This window comes from Puma concolor, chromosome A3 (assembly GCF_028749965.1).
Source record: "Puma concolor isolate L17-30 chromosome A3, mPumCon1.1.hap2, whole genome shotgun sequence".
Lineage (NCBI taxonomy): Eukaryota > Metazoa > Chordata > Mammalia > Carnivora > Felidae > Puma > Puma concolor.
In genome coordinates, this window is record NC_141669.1 from 37,568,867 (window position 1) to 37,591,585 (window position 22,719).

Sequence of the window (22,719 nt, forward strand, 5' to 3'; positions counted from 1 at the left end):
GTTGCTGCCAGGGTTTTCTGTGTCTTGCACGTCTGGATTGCGGAATCGCCGCGGACCCAAAGGTGCTGTACCCTCCTTTTGGGTCTGCCTCGGGAGCCCTCCACGCGTCTCCAACTTTTTCCCTGTCTCAGTCTCCCTCCCACCCACACGTGTTGAACTCCTGGCCAGCCCAGAGGCCAGAGCTGCTCTTTACTCCACACCTCCAGCCGCCCCTCCCCTCTACTGGTTTCTAATTCCCTCCCTTTCTTGCAGTCCCCTCCCTTTCTCTCCACCCCCGTCCCACATCCCTGGCCGCCCAGCTCGGCCCATGGCCCGCCCCTCCGCACCCGTGCTGTCCAGCTCGGTCCCCTTCCTTCCCCTCGGTGGCCCGCCTCTCTGCCCTCCTTCCCGCCCCCTCCCCACCCTAACTGGCTCGGGTCCGCTCGGACTCGGCCCCCGGCCCGCCCCTTCCAGCCCTAGGCGCCTCCTGCCCGCGGCGCGGACCCGCCACTTCGGCGCTAGCTGCCCCGCCGCCGGGACCGGGCTGCTTAGCTGGCGTGCTCGACCGGGGACTGGGCAGGTTTGGGACGTCCATCTGTCCGTGGATCGGGAGAGAATTTCCAGACGCGCTGCCCCGGGATGGGGTGGGCCGTGCTACCGCTGCTGCCGTGGTTCTTCCTCCCCGCGCTCTGGAGCAGAGGTGAGTGCGCGGGGCCCAGAGCCAGGCGCGGGGGGCCGGGGGCTTGCGGCCGGAGCTCGGTGAAGGGGGCGCGCCGACGGGGACGCGCCCGGCTGCCGGGCAAGTTTGCAAACACCTCCGCACGCCCCAGCGGTGCCAGGGCGTGGAGCGCGAGGGTCGACACCAACTCACTGATAGAGCGCCAAGGTCGGGCCGTGGGTGCGTGTCCCGGTGGAGCCGGCTAGGGGGTGGGCGCCGAGGGGTTCCCCTATACTGCGGAGGAGGAAATGGAGCTCGGCCCGGCCCGCTGCAGGTCGCCAAGTTTTCAGCCCCCGGGAACATTGGTCGCAGATCTGGTCGGGAACGCTCTGAAAACTTTCCCCTAGACACCGCTGCGTAGTTGGACCCCTGCTCTGTCAGTAGTCCTGGGAGCCGCGGGCCCCATCTCCCAAGGGACCGGTGCCGGGGACGAGCCGCCTGGGGAGTTGGAGTCACATTCTTGGTGCTGCGATCGACCCTGGACGGGAGTCCGCCAGGGAGGGACTGCCTGCCGTCCAGGCTGCTCCCACTGGGCCCTTATGGACAATGTTAGCACCCCTTTACAAGGACACCCTGTGAGTGTGGGGGCCCTGGACAAAGGGGAAGCATTCTTTTAACCCCTGTTATTGCTGAACAGAATCTAATGTGCTTGGACAGCGTCTGAGTTTGTCCTGAAAATGTCACATTCCAATGTAAGATAGTGGATTGATAAGTAGAGGCCAAGTAAGGCAGGTTCCATTCTTCATCAACTGTTTGGAGAATAAGTTTTTAACAAGCTAGAAGTTTGATTGCTGATGGCATTTTTTGACTAAGCTGGGAGAGAGTAACCAGGCTTTACCAAAAAGAAAAAGAAATGGTGGGGGATGCCACATCCCTGGCATTTTTCCTTAAGCTAAAAGTTTTCTATTTCAATTTAGCATGTGGTTTTTGTTTCTTTTGCCCATGAACATGACTGAATAGCTTTTACCTAATCACAAAGAATTTTTTTAAAGAATACCTGGAAAGTTCAATTAGAGTTAGGCAATTTACTTAAAATTTTTTCCTTTGAGGTTTCCCTTTGAAAGGTCAGTTGCTCAACTAAAACATTTTTAAGCAGTGAACATTCTTGTTTCATACATTAAATTACATATGCAATTTATAATTTGGGACCACATAGTAGTTTGAAGCAAACATCAAAAGCCAAACCAATCAAAGAACTAAAACAATTCTGTTCTACATCCCCACCAAAACCCTTCAAAATTCGTCAGCATTTCTGTCAGATCCCGCTTTTCATAATCTGCTGCAAATCTCTATTTTGCTACTAGTGAGGACTAGCCGTACCTAGTCTTGGTGGTGAACGTGAACGTGGTGACAATTATGGGAAAAGTAACAGAAACGATAGTTTTGGTGCTTATAAGGTATTTCAAAATGAAGCGTTTCTCTAAAGTTTTTAAAAACCATAATCAAAAAACTCTTGTAGCTGACAATCAGCTTTAGTCAGATAATCATAAAACGTCTGCTAAAACCCACCCAGAAGGAAGAATGAAAAATGTCTGTTTTTCTTCTGCCTTTTGCTTTTTATCTTGAATTTACCTGTGAGATGTGTGACAGTGTTGTATATCACTTTGCAAAAGCTTAAAGGATGGAATTCTCACTGACAGAATTAGAACAGAAGTAAAAATGCTATGGGAAGAGAGAAATTAGACTCTGTCCAGCTATAAGATTTTAGAGAGGGAGAGAGAGAGACAAGGTGAGGGATGTGTGTGTATAACAATGGAGAAGAATTGGTAAATAATTAAAATTCACATAGCACTTTAACCCAGGACTGCCCGCCCCCATGCACACACATAAACACCATCCCACAAAGAATTACCCACACGCAGAACTGAAACTGCTGAACCAGGGGCATCAGGCTTTTCAATCTTTCCTTTCCGCTCAGTCTCTGATGGGGGAGCCAGTGAGCAGCAAAACCAGGCAAAGGGTGGCTCTCTAGAGGGCCAGGGAGAGGATAGAAGAGGAAAAATATAAAAGTGGATTAAAGTGAGCAAATCAGCCCATGATAAAACTGTACATGCAGCTAAACATAGTCCTTAGAACAAATTGGGCTTTTAAAACCCTTCAACATTAGCATTTTTACCCCAAACTGATGCCATAACAGATATTACAATATATTGTAAACATTTTCCTGGGGAGAACTTGAAGTTGTCCTGTTGCTGACAGGCTTTTTGACAATGGCCTTGAATGCTTTTTGGAAGTAAGCAGGGCACATTTTAAAGATAATTTTTTAAAAGGGGCGCCTGGATGGCTCAGTCAGTTGAGCAACCGATTTCAGCTCAGGTCATGGTCTCACAGTCTGTGAGTTCGAGCCCCACGTCGGGCTCTGTGCTGACAGCTCAGAGCCTGGAGCCTGCTTCGGATCCTGCGTCTCCCTCTCTCTCTGCCCCTCCCCTACTCATGCCCTCTCTTTGTCTCAGAAATAAATAAACATTAAAAAAAATAATAATTTTTTAAAAGTCATTCTGGGGGCACCTGGGTGGCTCAGTCAGTTGAGTCTCAGACTCCTGATTTTGGCTCAGGTTATGATCCCAGGGTTGTGGGATCAAGCCCTGCATCAGGCTCCATGCTGAGTGTGGAGCCTGCTTGGAATTTTCTCTCTCTCTCTCTCTCTCTCTCTCTCCCTCTCCCCCTCCCTCTTTCTCTCTTTCTTCCCTCTCTCCCCCACTCCTCTTTATCTCTCTCTCTCTTAAATGAAAAAGCAAAGAAATAAAGTCATTCTGATCTACTTTCTTTTTTTTTTTAATTTTTTTTTTTTTAACGTTTATTTGTTTTTGAGACAGAGAGAGACAGAGCATGAACGGGGGAGGGGCAGAGAGAGAGGGAGACACAGAACTGGAAGCAGGCTCCAGGCTCTGAGCCATCAGCCCAGAGCCCGACGCGAGGCTCGAATTCACGGACTGTGAGATCGTGACCTGAGCTGAAGTTGGACGCTTAACCGACTGAGCCACCCAGGCGCCCCTCTACTTTCTTTTTAAAAAGAATTTTTTTAATGTTTATTTATTTTTGAGAGAGAGACAGAGCACAAGTGGGGGAGGGACAGAGAGAGAGGGAGAAACAGAATCGGAAGCAAGCTCCAGGCTCCAAGCTGTCAGCACAGAGCCTGATGCGGGTTTGAACCCACAAACTGTGAGATCATGACCTGAGCTGAAGTTGGACGCTTAACTGACTGAGCCTCCAGATGCCCCCTGATCTACTTTCTTAAAGTGATGACTGGAACACAGATACGTTTAAAATTTAACAGTAACTATGTTTTTCAATTTTAATTTTAGAAATAATTTCCGGATTGGGGTGCCTGGGTGACTCAGTCGATTAAGCATTCAACTTCAGCTCAGTCATGATCTCACGGTCCGTGAGTTCAAGCCCCGCATCAGGCTCTGTGCTGACAGTTCAGAGCCTGGACCCTGCTTCAGATTCTGTGTCTCCCTCTCTCTCTGCCCCTCCCCCACTCACGCTCTGTTTCTGTCTCTCAAAATAAAAATAAACATTAAAAAAATTAAAAAAAAAAAGAATTTCCAGATAATCTGAAGAGCAGGGCCAGTGAGTTGCCAGTCAGAGCTGGTTACGAACAGGTTGAATCTTTTAAGATGCCTGTGAATTGGGAACATGCTACCAGGTAGAAAAGCTGAGCCAGGATGTTGGTTCCCTCCCCAACCTGCAAATGGACACATATTTGTAACTGCTGCTTCCTGTGTTATAGCCAGAATGAGCTTTTGAAGATGAACTGGACTGTGTTGTCCCCTGGTTTAAAATCCTCCAGTGGCTTCCCATTCCTGACCAGGGTTTGCAAAGTTGCCAGGAGCCCCCTCCCCACTCCCCCTGCCTCATTTCTAGTTCTGATGTTCACTCTGCTCCAGCTATAAGCGTCTGTCTAGCATTTTTGCATTGGCTGTTCCCTCTAGCTGGACTCTAACCCAAGATCTCTCTATGCCAGCTCCTTCTTACAGTTTGGGTTTCAGCTCAGATGTCCCCTTTGAAGAGGCCTTCCCTCACTCCCACCCCAGCCAGAGCTGCGCGCGCGCCATTAGGTTTAATTTCCTGATAACACTTTTCACGACGTGATGGTGAGATGGTGCCCTGCTCCACCCATTTCAGATGCTCTGTGAGTGTGTGTGAATGGTATCAGAGAAGAAGGATCCTGTGGGTCTCACCATGTGCTCCTCCCCCTCTGTCTTTCTGCTGGCTCACCCAGAAACAGAATTGCTGCAGCTCTCATGCCCTTGTGCTTGGGGCTTGGTTGACAAAAAATAGCCTTATATTTTGCTGTGATGTCAAAGAATGATTTCATTACAAGGACACTTAAGACATTGAAAGAAGATAGATTTTTGGACTATATTAACCCAATATAGCACTATTAACATTTTATATTCTCTTTACTGTTCCAGCTAGAGGGGGAAAAAAGTCCAAATCTGATTTTTCAGTTTAAAAACACAGTGTTAGCAGCTCCTTGCTGGGGGCAGCTTGCCTGATCTCTAGTTAGCTGTGATCCTGAGTGCCTTGACTTTGGCCGGTTGTCACTGGTTTAATCTTAACCCAAGCATCTGGATTGGTATGCATCCTAGCGGGAGGTTAATGAGTAAAAAAACTGAAAAAAGCTGGTTCACCACCTGAGCTTCTTTGGACTGGGATGAAAATGTTAACGGGGTGCTGGGTGGGCAGTGAGCTGGGCTTTATGTCCCATCTACCTGGCCTCTGTGGAGCCCTGGGGGCCGTGGGTAACTGTCAGGACCTCAGTTTCCACTCTGATACTCACAGAACTGGCGGAAGGATGAAATGAGCTAAGGGGACACAGGAAATGCTCCAAAAATGTTCCCGATCACTGCTGATGGTTCCCTTCCGTTCTTTTGAACTCAGATTTTGTAGAACTGTTTTTCCTAGACAAAAGGCATTGGGGGAAAGGTTCTTGTTTTCTAGCTGAAATGAAGCCTAAATTACAGCCCGAAATATGAGAACAGAGCCGTGGATCACCCTCCACCGTTCAGAGCGCTTTCGTGAAGGGGCTGTCCGTATCATCCTAGAGCCCTATAACAGCCAGCTCCCTGCTACCGCTCTTTAGGGCTTTGTCCCCAGTAGTCCTGCCAGCAGAACCCAGGCTTGTCACTTGTCACCTGAGGCAGGGCCTGCCTGCTGCCACCCCCTCCCCTTACCTTCACTTGTGGAGTTCAGACTTAACAAAGTACAGGAATAGCTTCCTGTCCTGTGCCTCTCAGGAAGGTATAAAAATGAAGTCCAATTCCAGCTCAACTTTTCCCACAAAACTCTACACCCAAGTGGGTATGGTTTGTTTTCATTTTTGCATTTGTTTTAGTTTTGTTGTTTTTGAACAACAGGTAATCCCTTTCCTTTCTATCCTCGAAAACTAGGTCTCCCAATTGATACAACATGGATGCAACATGAGGCTCAGTTTCTTAGAGTAAACTGTGTGCGCGTCTGAGCCTGTGTGGTGGTCCTCAAGCAAATGGAACAGGCAGGGAGCCCCAGATGCACTCCTGCTCCCAGATGCTTCCTGTTTGGTGGTGGCAGGTGTGAGCCATCCCCCAGGCACCCTGAGGGAAGCCCTGACTCTTCTCTGCTTCCTACACTCTGGGCATTTGCTAATCCCTGATGGGGAAGTAACCTGTTGTCTCTTCTACACCCCTTCCCTGTTCTAGTCCCTCTGCCTCCAGCTCAAGGCTGGACATGCAGCCTGGCAGGGGGTGAGAATTCCATCAGGGTCTGTGGGCCCCTCTTGGACAGCAAAAGTATTGCAAGTACCTGGCCACCCTGGCACTTCCTCCCTGGGAGGCCTTTGCCTGACTTGCAGCTGTTGAACTGTATACAAGATTCTTTTTTTATTTTTTTAATTTGATATCTTTTTTTTTTTAATATTTATTGATTTGAGAGAGAGAGAGAGAGAGAGAGAGAGAGAGAGAGAGAGAGAGCACGAGTGGGGGAGGGGCAGAGAGAAAGGGAGACACAGAATCCGAAGCAGGAAGCAGGCTCCAGGCTCTGAGCTGTCAGCACAGAGCCCGACACGGGGCTCGAACTCACGAACTATGAGATCATGACCTGAGCCGAAGTCAGATGCTTAACCGACGGTGCCACCCAGGCACCCCAAACTGTGTAGAAGATTTTTAACTGCAGCAAGGTCCAGGCTTTCCCCAGTTTTGTGAGACCTCTCGACTCGGCCGTAGCAGCACTTGGAATAGCTGGGCATCCCTCTCTTCTTGGCAACACTGAACACTGCTGTTTACGTTCTCTGGTCCTCTGCAGTCTGCAGGATCCAGCAGGCATGACCTGTGACCTGCCGGGGAAGCCCTAGGCTGCCACGTCCGGGTCACCTCCTCAGTTTCTGGTGTGTGGTTTTTTTTTTGTTTTGTTTTTTTAATGTTTATTTATTTTTGAGAGAGAGCACTCACAAGCAGGGGAGGATAGAGAGAGAGGGAGACACAGAATCCAAAGCAGGCTCCGAGCAGTCAGCACAGAGCCTGATGTGGAGCTCGAACTCATGAACCTTGAGATCCTGACCTGAGCCAAAGTTGGACGTTTAACCAACTGAGCCACCCAAGCACCTCCCCCCGCCTTTTTTTTTTTTTAATTTAATTTTACTTATTTTGAGAAAGATACAGAGAGCAAGCGGGAAGGGATGAGAGAGAAGGAGACAGAATCCCAAGCAGGCTTCATGCTGTCAGGGCAGAGCCCGATGAGGAGCTCGAACTCATGAACCATGAGATCATGACCTGAACTGCAATCAAGAGTCATATGCTCAACCGACCGAGCCATCCAGGCGCCAGTCAGTTCCTGGTGTTTTAAGGTGATAAATGAAGAAAGGGTAGCGTTTTAAAAATGTTTATTTCCTTTTGAGGGGTGGGGGAGGGGGACAGAGGATCCAAAGCAGGTTCTGTGCTGACAGCAGAGAGCCAGAGGGGCTGGAACTCACCAAACATGAGATCATGACCTGAGCTGAAGTCAGACCCTTAACCGACTGAACCACCCAGGCATCCCAGGGTGATTCTGTCTTATACATTTCATAGAGAAACCTATACTTAATTCTTTCACTTAATGGCAAAATGGATTTTCCGTGAGTCTTGGGGGTGATGGGGGAGGAGCAGAAGGGGAGGAAGAAAAAGAGAGGAGGCAGATGGTGACTTTAGGTTTGAATCAAGATCATATAGGAGAAGTTTTACGCCCCAGACTTAGAATGTTTGAGAGACTTCTGCTTGGAGAAAACCCATTTCATTACATATCTCAATGTATGTATAGGTTTTTGTGGCAGGAAATTTTGTGCTCCTATATGTCCCCTTGTACCCATTCGCTAGTGGTGTCTTCTGGGTACTTCTCAGTCGGTTCCTTCAAAGGTGCTGTCTGGCGTCTGCAGAGTAAGCCAAGGCCCCAGCCAGAGCTGATCATTGCAGCATTCGTGCACTGCCCTGGCTCACTTGGGGTCTCAGGTTGTCGTTTGACGATCAGGCAAAAGCTCTCAGACAGATCTCTTTTTGTGTAATCTGCTGTTTTGGGAGGGGTGGGGGAGCTCCAGTTACCTCAGCATTTAGGGACAACAAACAGCTTAGAAAGTGCCCTAGCTGTGGTCTTGCCTCTCATTAGACACACAAAGGAAAGCCTTGTTTATCTTGGAGAAGCGATTGTTTTGCTATTTTAAGCTTCAGGGCATATTAAAGCTATTAAGAGTAGACTGGCCTCATTATGGTTTTTGAAAATGACCTTTTTTTTTTTTTACAAGTCAGAACAAGCTGTCTTGGTGGAGAATATTAGAACACGGACTTAAACTTGCTGAAAGTTGTTTTCTGTCCCAGCACTACTTGGTGAATGCACAGTGAGGTGATGAATATTCATGGGCTCCCTAGTGCTGCCTGTTTCTGCCGGGCTGGTGTTCCACTGCATTACATGGCAGGCTGCCTCCACACAGGAAGTGAAACCCGCTTTTAAGCCTTTTTTTACCATTCTGGCTCATGATTTGAGGATTTGTTGATGGAAACAATGTTCTTTGAAAGTTTTGTAGCAAAGCAAAAAGGAAGTTCATTGGATTTAGTATTACATCTAAAGCATGAGTTAAAAAACATAACCACTTTGGGAGTCCAGAGGTGTAAATTCTCATCTCGGTTTTGATATTAACTTGTAGGGACACCTTTCTGAAACTTCAGATCCCCACTGATCGAATGGAAGGGCAGATAAGGGATTCTGGGGCCCTTTCTGGACAGAAAACAGATTCTATCTGAAGGGCAGAGGTGAGGTGGGACCCTTGCTCACTGTGGTTCTAGATACAGTGCCTTAGCATGAGTGTCAGCCTCTCAACCTGGTGCCAGAGTCTGGCTGTGAGTGTCCTCAGGCCCCAGCCCAGAAACGGGGCCAGAGGCAATACAGAGTATTTCTTAAAAATGAGTCATGGCAGTGGGTTCTTTTCTGTGGGCAGATGCCATTCCCTGTGGCCTGAGATGTCTGTGCTCCTGTGAAATTCCCCCTCCAGCCCTGTCTGGGTTAATAGAATAGTTTAGAAACATGGATGTATATTTCTGAGAATACTGGACCTGTCCAAACAGATTATGGCTTCTTCCTGTCACATCTGCATGCAGTGTGGACTCTTGGGTTCTGGAAGGCATGGGGATAATTAGGTAGTCTTTCTGGGCTGGGCAGAGTAGAGCATGTCTCCGCAGGGTGCACAGCAGAATCCCTAGGGTCCAGGGGGAGTTCTGTATCATTTAAAAAAATTCTGTTCATTTAATATCATGATGTCATTTTATATCTGGAAATTAAATAAGTATTTTATGGTATGAATTGTAGGATGTAAAGCTCCCAAGCATTTTGGCTGGGAGGATAAGGAGAAAGTCAGCTAGGAAGCTTTTTCAAAATACAGAAGCCCAGGCCCCACCTAGGACCTATGGACTCAATCTTTAGGGTGCAACCCTACTCAGTAGAAGGCTGAGCCATTCTGTACACATCTCTTGTTCCACTCCACCAAGGCGGTGCATCTGATCCTCAAGGAGGAGTGGGGAGCCTCACACCTTCCCCCCTCCCCCCCCCCCCCGGAATCCCCCATTGCTCCCCACTCCAGTCTCCTCCCCTCGCCTCACCTCCCCCAGAGGAGACCACTCCCCCACACCGGGTGATTTAATTCCCATGCACCTCTTTACCCTTTGACCACACATAATTGAATTGGTAACACTTTACTGTGTTGTTTGACACCATGTCAGGTAGGGTCTACCTCTGGTTGCATGTAACAGAGAACTTCTCTTCAGTGGCTCAACCAAAAGGAAAGTGTTTCTCTCTTGCCATGAGCAGTCTGAGGATGGCCAGGCTGGGGTTGGGACGGAGGCTCCACGATGTGGTCAGGAACCTGGCTCTTCTTGGCTCTTCATTCTGCCTTCTTTAGTGGCTGGTTTTCGTGCTCATGGTCTCCACGTGGATGGTGCCTCCCTGGGCCTTCCATTTGCATTCCAGGAAGAAAGAATCGGGGAGGACAAAAATGCAACCAGTTTCATAGCAGCCGAGTCTGCCCTTTTCAGGCCATAAGAAGATGATGGCTTTATGCGAAGCCCCAAGCTGTGGACTTCAGCTTGGCTTTCCCTGGCTGGGCCAAGCTGTAAGGAATAGCAACATATTTATTACGTGTGTGCTTTCTTTCAGCTTGCTTTCTCACTTTGTGTTAAGTTTGCTAGTCTCCTCTGGGTTGAACAGTGCTGCCCCAGTTTATTTACCTTCATAGGCAACTATGCGGATAACGGTAGTTTATTTATCCGGTCTCCTTTTTTTGGGCACTGAAGAGTTTTTGTTGTTGTTGTTGTTGTTGTTTTCTGTTACAAGCAGTGTTGCCTGTTTTTAATCTTGTGTTTATAGAGGTTTAATTCGCGATAGTAAAGTGTCCAGTTTGATGAGTTTTAGCAAACATGTATCAAAACCGCTACCCCAGTTAAGTTAGCCAGGAACTTGGGTGCCTGTCTCACTGTGGACATGCGTGAGTCTCTGGGGTGGAAATGTTGAGTTGTAGGATAGATACATTTCAGCCTCAAAGTATACTGCCAAATGATTAGAGCGGAGAAAAGCCTTCTTTCTGCACGTCTTACAGGTATGTTATTGCCGTGGAAGATCTCGGTTGAGGTGTTTCTCCAATATCTTGAGAATACTCTAGATAGGTCAGGTAATGCTGCTCAGGGCTGGTAGTAGTCAGGTTGCAAAGCAGGCTGAGACCATCTTGGCATCACCCACTGGCCCTCCAGGCTCACCACCCAGCGCCCCATCCCCAGCCTTGCCTCTGGCACACTGGAGCCCTGTTCTGCCCAGCCCTGAGAAACAACCACAAGCAGGGGCTCAGGAGCTGGGCTCTGAATGTGGCCGGTGAGGTGAGGATAGGTGGCACCGGGAGAAGTCCCTTCATTTCTTCCTGTGTGTGAAGATCTGCGTGAGTTGTTTAGCACCTATGAGCCTCAGTCTGCTGCTCTGAACTGGGAACAGCAATACTCCCTGCCCAGGATCAGAGAAGATTGTGTAAGTGGAAAGCCTGGCAGAGAGTGAACGTTAAGGAGATAATAATCAAGTGCTGCAGCCTTTGCCTCTTACCCAATAGAAGATGCTAAACATAGTTGGATTTTTAAAATTAAACTTTTAATTTTGAGATCAGTTTAGATTCTCATGCTACGTCTAAGAAGAAGTAATACAGAGAAGCCCCCATGTACCCATTACCTAGTTTCCCCCAAAGAGTAGCATCTTAGAAAACTGTGGAGGGGCGCCTGGGTGGCGCAGTCGGTTAAGCGTCCGACTTCAGCCAGGTCACGATCTCGCGGTCCGTGAGATCGAGCCCCGCGTCGGGCTCTGGGCTGATGGCTCAGAGCCTGGAGCCTGTTTCCGATTCTGTGTCTCCCTCTCTCTCTGCCCCTCCCCCGTTCATGCTCTGTCTCTCTCTGTCCCAAAAATAAATAAACGTTGAAAAAAAAAAATTAAAAAAAAAAAAGAAAACTGTGGAACAAGCTCACAAGCGAGTTATTGACGTCGTGTACTCCACCGCCCCAGGATCCCTCGTTGGTGCCCATGTCCCTCTGCCCGCTCACCTCCCTCACCCCTGGCAATCACTAACCGGTTCTCCATTTCTGTAATTTTGTCATTTCAAAAATGCTGTACAAATGGATTCGTGCTGTATTCATTTTCCATTTGCTGCTATGACAAACTACCACCAACTTAGTTACGCAAAACGACAAAATACTATATCATGTTGCATTTCGGTAAGTCAGAACCGTGACATGGGCCCCCCTGGGGCTAAAATCAGGGGGGCAGCAGGGCTTCCTCCCTTTCTGGAGTCTGTAGGGAGAGTCTGTTCCCTTGCTTTTTCTCACTTCTAGAGGCCGCTCACAGTCCTTGGCTCCTGGCCCTTTGCTCCAGCCTCAGAGCCAGCAAGCGTGGGCTGGATCCTTCTCGCACGGCACCACTGATGTGAACTCTTCTGCCTTCCTTTCTCCTTTTATAGGCCCTGGAGATGGCACATTCTCCACAGCATCTGGTGATGTCACTGTTTTTAATTTTTGCCATCCTGACAGGTATGAAGTGATATCACACTGTGGTCTTAATTTGCATTTCCTTAATGGTTTACGACGGTGAACACTTTTTCATGAGCGATCTGTCATCCATGTATGCTCTTTGGTGAAGCAACTTTTCATGTCCTTGCCCATTTTCTAGTTGGGTTATTTGTTTTTTATTGAGTTTTTGAGGGTTAATTACGTAGATACTAGTGCTTTGTCGGATACATGGTTTGCAAATAATTTCTCCTAGTCTGTAGTCGTGTTTTTTTTATGCTTTTAACAGTGTCTTGTGCAGAGTGGACATTTTTAATTTTGATGAAATTCAATTTATCCGTTTTTTCTTGTTAGGAATTACATTCTTGGTGTCAAGTGTGAGACTCTTTGCCTAACCCTAGATCCTGAAATTTTTCTCCTCTGTCTTTTTTCTAAAAATTTTACAGGCTTATGTTTGACATTTAAATCTGTGGCCCGTTTTTAGTTAATTTTTGCATAAAGTGTAAGACTTAGGTCAAGTTAAAATTTTTTTGCCTATACATATCCACTTGTTCCAGCATCATTTGTTTAAAATGCTATCTTTCCTCCATTGAATTGCTTTTGACCTTTGCCAAAAACCAGTTGGGTATATTTGTGTGAATCTATTTCTGGTTCTCTTCTGTTCCATTGAGCTGTGTGTCTATATCTCTGCCAGTACTATCCAGTTTGATTATTGTAGCTATGAAATTAGAGAGACTGATTCCTGCCATTTCATTCTTCGTTTTCAAAATTGTTTTAGCTATTCTAGATCCTTTGCCTTTCCACACAAATTTTAGAAATATATTAGTTTTATTTACAAAAAATCTATCTGGGAGTATGTGCTTTTTGTAACTGACATCAAATATGTTGTTTTGACAACAACAAATTCTCCAATTCTTTTTTTTTTTAATGTTTATTTATTTTTGAGACAGAGAGAGACAGAGCATGAATGGGGGAGGGTCAGAGAGAGAGGGAGACACAGAATCCGAAGCAGGCTCCAGGCTCTGAGCTGTCAGCACAGAGCCCGACGTGGGGCTCGAACTCATGGACAGCGAGATCATGACCTGAGCCAAAGTCGGATGCTCAACCGACTGAGCCACCCAGGCACCCCACAAATTCTCCAATTCTTGACATCAACTGGGTGCCCTACAATTCAATTCAGTTCTGACACTAACTGCCTGGAGTTAGTGTAGACCTTACAGGTTAAGGACTCAATCTCATAAGACCACCCCCACTGCAGACACCAACTCAAATGAAATATGTGGGCTGCCCACATTTCTGCCCAGCTGACTACAAATTCAGTGGTTCCCATGCCATTCTTTCCCCTTCAGGTTTCATAGTTCACTAGAATGACTCAGGAAAGCACTCTTCTTATGATTACAGCTTTATTATAAATGATACAACTCAGGAAACAACAAATGGAAGAGATACATAGGGCAAGGTCGAGGGGAAGAGGTTCAGAACTTCAATACCTTCTCTGGGTGTACCACCCTCCCAGCATATAGACGTGTTCACTAACTCAGAAGCTCCCTAAACCTTGTTGCTTAGGAATTTTATATGGGGTTTCATTACATGAGCATGACTGTTTAAATCATTGGTCACTAGTGACTAAACTCAATTTCTAGCCCCCGTCTCTTACCCTGAGGTTGAGCATGGGGCAGAATATTCTAACCCTCTAATCCCATGTTCTTCTAATGACCAGCTTCCATCCTGAAGCAATCTAAGGGTCCCACCCTAAGTCACCTCGTTAGCATGAACTCAGATGTGTTCCAAAGGTGCTCATTATGAATAACAAGAGACATTCCTATCATCCAGGAAATTCTAAGCATTTTAGGCTATCTGTGAGGAACTGGGGACAAGGACCAGATATATGTATTTTTATTATACTGCAATCTGTGTATCACTTTGAAGAGAATTTATATCTTTACGATGTTGAGATTTCCAATTTATGAACACAGTATGTCTCTCCATTTATCTAGATCTCTCATTTCTCCTATCAGTGCTTTATACTTTTCAGGATATGCGTTCTGTTTGTGCTTTGTTAGATTTATACCTAAGTATTTCATCATTTGTGAGTGATTGTAAAAGGTATTGTATTTTTCATTTTGATGTCTATGTGTTCTTACTTAGTATATAGAAGTAAAATAACTTTTGTATATTTATCTTGTATCCTGTGACATTGATGAAATTGGCTTAGTCTCAAGGACCTTTTTTGCAGATTCTGTGGGATTTTCTATGTAGACAATCATACCTGCAAATGTGACTGTTTTATTTCTTCCTTTCTGGTCTTTCCTTTCCTATACTTTTTACTTCTTTTTCTTGCTCTACTGCATTGGCTAGAACTTTCAGCACTATGTTGACTAAGAATAAAGAAAGCAGACACCTTGCTTTGTTTCCCCTAAGAGGGGAAGTAAAAGGATAGCTCTTGGTTTTTGTAGATGTTCTTTATCAAGTTAAGCAAATTCTCGTCTTCTATTTTCTTAAAAATCATGAATGGGTGTTGAATGGCTGCTGGACTTTATTAAATGATTGATATGAGTATGTTGTTTTTCTTCTTTAGCCTGTTAATATGGTGGATGACACAGATTGATTTTCATATATTGAACGAACTTCCTATCCATGGAATAAATTCCATTTGGTCTTGGTACATAATTCTTTCTATAAATTGTTGAATTCCATTTGCTGATATTTTGTTAAGGAATTTTTGCACCTATATTCACAAAGAATGTTGATCTGTACATTTTCTGTACTGTATTTGTCTAATTTTGATATCAGGGCAACAGGACTAATATATTGGCAGTTGTCCTCTCCTCTTCTAGTTTCTGGAAGATAGTGTGTGGAATTTGTGCTAATTCTTCTTTAAGCATTTGGTGTAATTTTCCAGTGAAACCGTGTGAGCCTGGAAATTTGTTTTTGGGGGAGTTTTTTAGATTATGAATGTAATGTCCTTAATTAGTTATAGTGCTATTCAAATTATCAGTTTCATGCTGGGTGAGTTATAGTAGTTTGTTTTTGGTGGAATTAGTCCATTTCCTCTATGCTGTCAAATTCATGTGTAGAGCTGTTCATAGTATTTAATTACTTTCCTTTTGATGTCTGTATGGTCAATAGTAATATTCCTTATTTCATTCTTGATATTAGTAATTTGTGTCTTTTTTTTTTCTTTGTAAGTCTTACTAGAGATTTATCAACTTTACGGATCTTTTCAAACAACCAGCTCTTTGTTTCACTAATTTTCTCTATTGCTTTTCTTTTTTCAATTTCATTTCTCATATTTATTATTTTTTGTTTTGCTCTTCCTTGTCGGTGTTCTGAGCTTAGATTACTGAATAAATTTTCCCCTCAGCATTGTGCTGTGTTTCATAAATTTTGATATGTTGCATCTTCATGTTCATTCAGTTCAGTATATATTTGTTTACTTCCCTTGAGCCATCCTCTTTGATCCATAGATTATTTAGAAGTTTCATTTGCAAGTATTTGGAGAATTTCCTATTACCTTTCTGTTATTTGTAATTTTTTCTGTTGTGGTCAGAAAGCACAGAGATTTTAAATCTTTTAAGTTTGGTGAGATTTGCTTTACGGCCCAAGATATGGTTTATCTTGGTTTATATTCCAACATCATTTGGAAAGAATGTGAATTCTGCTGTTGTTGGGTGGAATGTTCTATAAATGTAGACTAGATTCTTTTCATTGGCAATGTCATCAAGTTCTTTTGTATCCTGGCTTATTTTCTGCCAGTTATTTGATCAGTTCTTGAGAGATGGTGACGTCTCCAAATACAATTGTTGATTTGTTTATTTCTCCTTTCAATTATATCAGTTTTTGCTTCACATATTTTTCAGCTCTTTAGTTAGGTATATATTTATTTAAGACTGCTATGTCTTCTTGGTAGATTGAGTCTTTTATCATTATATAATGTGCCTTTGTGTCTGTGGTAATTTTCTTTGCTTTGAAATCTACTTTATCTGATATCATGTAGCTATCCTGCTTTCTTTTAATTAATGGTTGAATGATATATCTTCTTATGAGTTCAACTTACCTACGTCACTATATTTGGCATGAATTTCTTATAAACAGCAGATAGCTGGGTAATGTTTTCTAATCTACTGTGTTAATCTTGGTCTTTAAATGTATTTAAATCATTTACATTTAATGTAATTATTGATATGTGTTGAAGTTTTATCAGTTCAAGGGAATTATAGAATCCCTACCTCCTTTTAAATTCCTTTGCTTCCCCATTTAAACCATAATTATCTTGGGGCGCCTGGGTGGCTCAGTCGCTTGAGCGTCCAACTTCGGCTCAGGTCGTGATCTCACAGTTTGTAGGTTCGAGCCCCGCATCGGGCTCTGTGCTGACAGCTCAGAGCCCAGAGCCTGCTTCTGATTCTGTGTCTCCCTCTCTCTCTGCCCCTCCCCCACTCACAGTCTGTCTCTCTCTCCTTCAAAAATAAATAAACATTAAAAAAAAATTTTAAACCATAATTATCTTAAATATCTCTTCTTCATTTGTAGAACTATATCAGATAGTGTTACAATTTTTCTTCAACCATCAAGCATAATTTAGAAAACTCAAGAGGAGGAAGGTCTGTCGCATTGACAAATATTTTTGCTGTGTGTGTTTTTTTCCTCTCTTCTGATGGTTCAAGTGTCCTTCTTTTATTGTTTTCTTTCTGCTTAGAGAATTTCCTTTAGCTATTTTTTTTTTATTTTTAAAAATGTTTTGTTTATTTTTGAGTGTGAGAGTATGAGCGGGGAGGCAGGGGGAGAGACAGAAAGAGAGGGCAACAGAAGATCTGAAGCAGGCTCTGCACTGACAGCAGCAAGCCCGATGCAGGGCTCCAACTAACAAGCTGAGATCATGACCTGAGCCCATGTCGGACGCTCAACCAAATGAGCCACCCAGGTGTCCCTACTTTAGCTGTTTTTTAAGAGTAGGTCTGCTGTTGACAAATGCTTAGGTTTCCTTCATCTGAGAATATTTTGGTTTCCTTTTCATTTCTGAAGAATTCTGAGTTGACAGTTCTTTTAGTACTTACAACATTATGCCATTTCCTTCTGTCTTCCATGGTTTTCGATGTGAAATACACTGCCATTTGAGTTGTTTTTTTCCTCTATTGGTCAGGCATCATCACCCTCTCTCATTTCTTTCAAAATGTTTTCTTTGTGTTTACTATTCAGAAGTTTTGACTATGATGTATCTTGGTGTGGATATTTTAGGGGGGACTATCTTATGTTCACTCAGATGTTTGACTTTGTAGGTTTATAGTTTGTGTCAGGTTTAGGTAACTTTCAGCATTATTTCTTCGAGTCCTTTTTCATTCTTACTCTCTTCTTTTTCCTCTCCTTCCAGGACTCTGATAATATAAATGTTAGATTTTTAGTAATAGTCCTACAGATTCCAGAATCTCTGTTTGTTTTTTCTCAGTCTCTTTTCTCTCTGTTCTTCACATTGGATAATTTTCTATTGTTCTGTCTTCCAGTTCACTGATTCTTTCCTCTGCCCCTCTCTTCTGCTATTGAGCCCATACACTGGGTTATTGTATTTTTTAGTTGAAAGTTTACATTTTTTAAATATGCATCTTTGATTTCTTTCCTGTGACTTTATGTTTTTTTGCTGAGGCTTTCTATTTTCTCATGTATTTCATGTTCATACTTGCTCATTGGAGTCTTTTTATTATTCTTTCTTTAAAACCTTTTTCAGAGGTGCCTGGAAGGCTCAGTTGGTTGAGTGTCCTACTCCTGATTTCGGCTCAGGTCATGATCTCATGGTCATGGGATAGAGCCCCATGTAGGGCTCTGCTGAACATGGAGTCTGCTTAGTATTCTCCCTCTCCCTCTCTCTCTGCCCCCCCCCCCACACCAAAAAGTCTTTTTCAGACAATTCTCTGTCACTTTGGTATTAGTATCTCATTGAGTTTGAGATTGAATTTTTTATTGAAACCTAAAAATTTCCAGTATTATATTATGAGACCCTGGCTTTTGTTTTTATCTTTTATTCTTTTGTTATACCTGGTTTCCTCTCAACTGCTCTGGCTGGGAAAGAGGTATGCTGCTTCTTTACTGCCTGGTGAGGGTAGAATTCTGGGTTCTCCATTCAGCCTCCATTGGCATCTGAATGTGAGTAACTGCTGGTCAGAGGTGGGTGGGAGTTCTGGCTGCCCATTAGGTTTCTACTGATACCTTCTGTCTGGGAAGGGATGGAGTGCCTTATTACTTCCCGACTGTTCCCCACCTTACCCCCACTGACAGTAGGGGGAGGGGAGGGATGGCCTCGCTGGGCAGCAGTGAAAGCCCTGACTCTCTACTAGGCCTTCTCTGAAACCAACCCAGGGAGGACCGGGAGGCATGCCTCATTACTGCCAGGTGGGGGTAGAAGTCCAGGCTCCCCACAAGCCAGTGAGGATGAAAGTCCCGGCTTTCTACTTGGCCCTTTCTGATACCACCCAGTGGAATAGTTGTGGCACTGCCTTTCAACCTGATAAGGGTGCAAGTCCTGGCTCCTCATTTGACCCTTGCTGGCATGAGTGGAGATGGAACCACAGTTTTTTCTGGGTGGTTTGCATAGAGGAGAGCAGTTTGTGGTCTAACTGTCTTCTGTCTTGATGGGCTGCCCCTTTCCTGGTCTTTTGACTCTGGAGAACCGGCTTTTGTTTTTGATTTTGTGTTTTTGTTTGTGTGTTTTGTTGGTGGTGGTGGTCTTTGGCTGTGAACATTTCCAACTTGAGACACGTGGAGCCGAAGGAAAACCCAGGGAAATCGTCATCACAGTGTTCTAGCACCCTGAAGTCCTTAGTCAGTCTGCCTTTTCCACTTTTCAGGGTTGTTGGTAGTGGCTTTGTTTGTTTAATGTTTGTTTCCATTGTTTTTATGTGTACTTAGTGGGAAGAGTAAGGAAAAGTATATCTGTTTTTGGACAGAATTCTGTGCCCTCTGTCATTTAGGAAAGAGATTGACAAACTATTCTTGTTAGGTGTTTGCTGGTCCAGAAATAGTCACATTTTATTTATTCTTTTTTTTAAGTTTATTTACTTACTTTGAGAGAGAGATAGTGCAAGTGGGGGTGGGTGAGGGAGGGCAGAGAGAGGGGGAGGCAGAGAATCCCAAGCAGGCTCCGCACTGTCAGCACGGAGCCCAATGTGGGGCTCAAACTCACGAAACAGTGAGATCATAGTCTGAGCCGAAACCAAGATTCGGATGCTTAAATGACTGAGCCACCCAGCCGCTCCTAGAAATAGTCACATTTTTAAAGGAAGTCATTTTTTCTTTGAAATAATGCCTTTTTATTAATAGGCATTCAGGTATTGGTGGGCCAGAGCATAGTGTCGGGAGTGGCATGATGGAGGAATTAAACTTGGAGACTGAGAGTCTCTCCTATATGTTGTGAAAGCCACATCTGGTCCTTGGGGAGAATCAGCCCCAAACCCCCAGGGGGCAACTGCTTCACCACTCTGGCCAGAAAGCGTTCCTTCAGCCTTTCCGTGATACTTGGTGTCCTGCCAAAAGGGGAAGAGAAGGAAAACCCTTAGTTAAGTAAACATATATTCATATTTCACTGCAGGAGGCTGCATGGTCTAAGTCAGCATAACTGGTCCCATATGTTCAGCACTGATGGTCCAGACATGACTAGTTGCACCTTCAAAACAAGACGGATCAGATGTTTCATGTTATGAAAATCTTAACTGCCATTCATTGCATGTCTGTGCATGCCAGGCATTGCACAGAGCTTTACGTGTAGTGTTCTGCTATTATCTCTGACAGAAGGAGGTGTTATGTGTCTTGCTTTCCAGATGAGGAGACTGACTCTCACATGGACAAGTGACTTGCACAGGTCATTTGGCCTTGGCGCGGGGCTAAATCTTGCTTCTTTGACTCCAGGGTTCTTTTTTTTTTGAGAGAGAGAGAGGAAAGAAAGACAGAGGGGCGGAGTGGGGGGGACAGAGGATCCAAAGCTGACAGCAGAGAGCCCAATTCAGGGCTTGAACCCATGAACCTGAGCGGAAGTCAGATGCTTAACACACTGAGCCACCCGGGGCCCCCCAGGGGTAAAGGGTTTACATTTTTCTCTTATTAAGTATTGTTGTTCCTCTTTATCAATTGAGAAACCTTCATGTTTACATAAAGTGACACAAAACTCAGTAGCAAGGTTCTGTTTGTTCTTGGTTTGGCCTCAGCCAGCCATGGGGGTGGGGAAGGAGCCCTTAAACTAGATGATAGGGAAGCTGCTGAGGGGCATGATTCAAATAGCAGCCAGAAGGACAGGGGTGAGGCTGGGGCGGTGGGGGTCCAGGTATGGCCCTTTCTCTTAGAGGCGGACACAGGGCGCTGCAGGGGAAGGGACGGGGTGCAGCCTCCAAAAGCCTTTTTGTAAACTGCAAACGCACTCCTGAAGGAGGCCTTTCTCCCAACTACAAGGGGGCTGCTTGATAGCAAAGCCCACAGCAGACAGCCAGGCCAGAATGGAGGCCTTAGCTCTCAGGCAAAGGGCATCCTCCCCTCTGTCTGTTGCTGCCCCCCTGGGCCACGTAGGTTGCAGGTGAGAAGCAAAGAACCCCCAGGAGTTCAGGAATAAGCCCTCACTCTTGCACCTGCCTCTGGGCCTCCTGATTGTGAGGCTGACCTTCAGAGAGCTTGCTTGATGCCTCTGTCTGTTTTGTTGTTTGAGGAAGAGTAGAAAGAGCGGAGTAGTGGGTCCCACCGGCTGGCACTTCAGTCCTGCCCTTATTCCAACGCTCAGGCCAAGGTGCTTCCCTTGTCGCTTTCCAGGCACCCAGGGTTGTAAGGCAGATTGATGGCACCTGACACCCAAGGCAGGGCTGGATAGGCTCGCCCACCTGCACTCTTCCTCCTGCAGGGCTGCTGCCGGCCCAGTCTTCTTCCCGTGGTTTGGAGGGCGTCCAGGGCCTGGGGGCCTGCTCTGCCACCATTCCACCTGCTGCCCCTGGACCTCAGAAATCCTACTTTAGGGCGGCTCAGGCAGTTAGGCATCCGACTCTTGGCTTAAGCTCAGGTCACCATCTGAGCTTGCGCCCCACGTTGGGTTCTGTGCTGACAGTATGGAGCCTGCTTGGGATTCTCTCTGTCTCTGCCCCTCTCCTGCCTGTGCTCTCTCTCTCTCTCTCTCTCTCTCTCGCTCTCGCTCTCTCGCTCTCTCAAAATAAATAAGTAAACTTAAAAAAAAATCCTATTTGGGGCGCTTGGGTGGCTCAGTTGGTTAAGCGTCTGACTCTTGGTTTCAGCTCGGGTCATGATCTCACGGTTCGTGAGTTCAAGCCCCACATCGGGCTCCGCTCTGACAGCATGGAGCCTGCCTGGGATTCTCTCTGTCCCCCCTCTCTCTCTCTCTCTGCCCCTCCTCTGCTCTGTCTCTCAAAATAAATCAACTTAAAAAAATTAAAAGAAAAAAAATCCGACTTCAGGGGTGCCTGGGTGGCTCCGTCGGTTGGGCGTCCGACTTCGGCTCAGGTTGTGATCTCACCGTCTGTAGGTTCAAGCCCTGCATGGGGCTCTGTGCTGACAGCTCGGAGCCTGGAGCCTGCTTCAGATTCTCTGCCCCTCCCCTGCTCAAGCTCTGTCTCTGTCTCTCTCAAAAATAAGTAAACATTAAAAAAAAAAATTCTACTTCAGGTGGCCAACAGGCCCAGTTCAGATGCAATGCAATGACAACAGCATCAGCCAAAATCTGTAGAATGTGCTGGCAGACCCTATACATCCGATCATGTCCTACCACCGAGGCACTCTTATCCTTGCAGGGCACCAGAGAGGCTAAAGAGCTTTTCTGAGGTCATGTCTCAGGCACCAAGGCACTTTGCTGGGCACCACTGAACAATACTGACCACCAGCCCGCTTGCCATCATGCACACTCAGCAAGCACTGAGCCATTAGTCATGGATTTAAAGGTGGGATGTGCTAGTTGATCGCACAGAAAGTGGCCTATTTACTAACATCCCCTCAGTGACCAATTCTGAGTCTAACAGACTAAGGTCCCTAAATGGCTCGCTCACTGCGGCTATGTGTGCTTGGTGGAAGAGGGGCTGTTTCAGAGGCACGCCAGTGTCCCCCCTCAGTCCCAGCCCCAGCCCCAGCAGTGTCCCTGCCTGGACCACGTCTCTTCCCAGCTCACCCTTCAGAACTCGGCCCACATCATCACACCCATTTTTTCCGTGAATGTTCACTGCAGAGTAAATCCATGTTTCTCATCCTGCTGGGTTCAGAGGATGTCACCTCCAGCTTTCGAGAAAGCTACAGATTTGTTCAGAAAAACAAGGCAAACCTGCGGGAAACAATGGACAGTATATTGAACCAATTTATTTGTGGGATGAATAAGCATTTGCTAATTGTGTCCCATAAGCCTATCCCTGTGCTTGGCACTGGAGGCCGATGACGGAGGCACAATCCCTGTCTGTGCGAAGCTGACGTTGGAATCTGGGCAAGGGCCGAGTAGTGATTGGGAATGGGCAGGGATGCTCCATCATG

General features: G+C 45.7%; 1 protein-coding gene across 3 annotated transcripts in view; it reads left to right on the top strand.

Moving 5' to 3' along the window:
• The window catches only part of MERTK (MER proto-oncogene, tyrosine kinase), a 148,080-nt gene that overhangs the window by 21,365 nt on the left and 103,996 nt on the right, over positions 1-22,719 (top strand). The window contains exon 1 of one of the 3 annotated variants that reach the window (XM_086700567.1): positions 440-679. The exons of 1 other annotated variant lie outside the window; for it this stretch is intronic. In XM_086700567.1, the coding sequence (XP_086556693.1) occupies positions 619-679 (61 nt within the window). In that variant the 5' untranslated portion in view covers positions 440-618. Of the gene's footprint in view, positions 1-439; positions 680-22,719 lie in introns of those variants that run through there. One more of the 3 variants, XM_086700565.1, reaches the window with a different exon arrangement.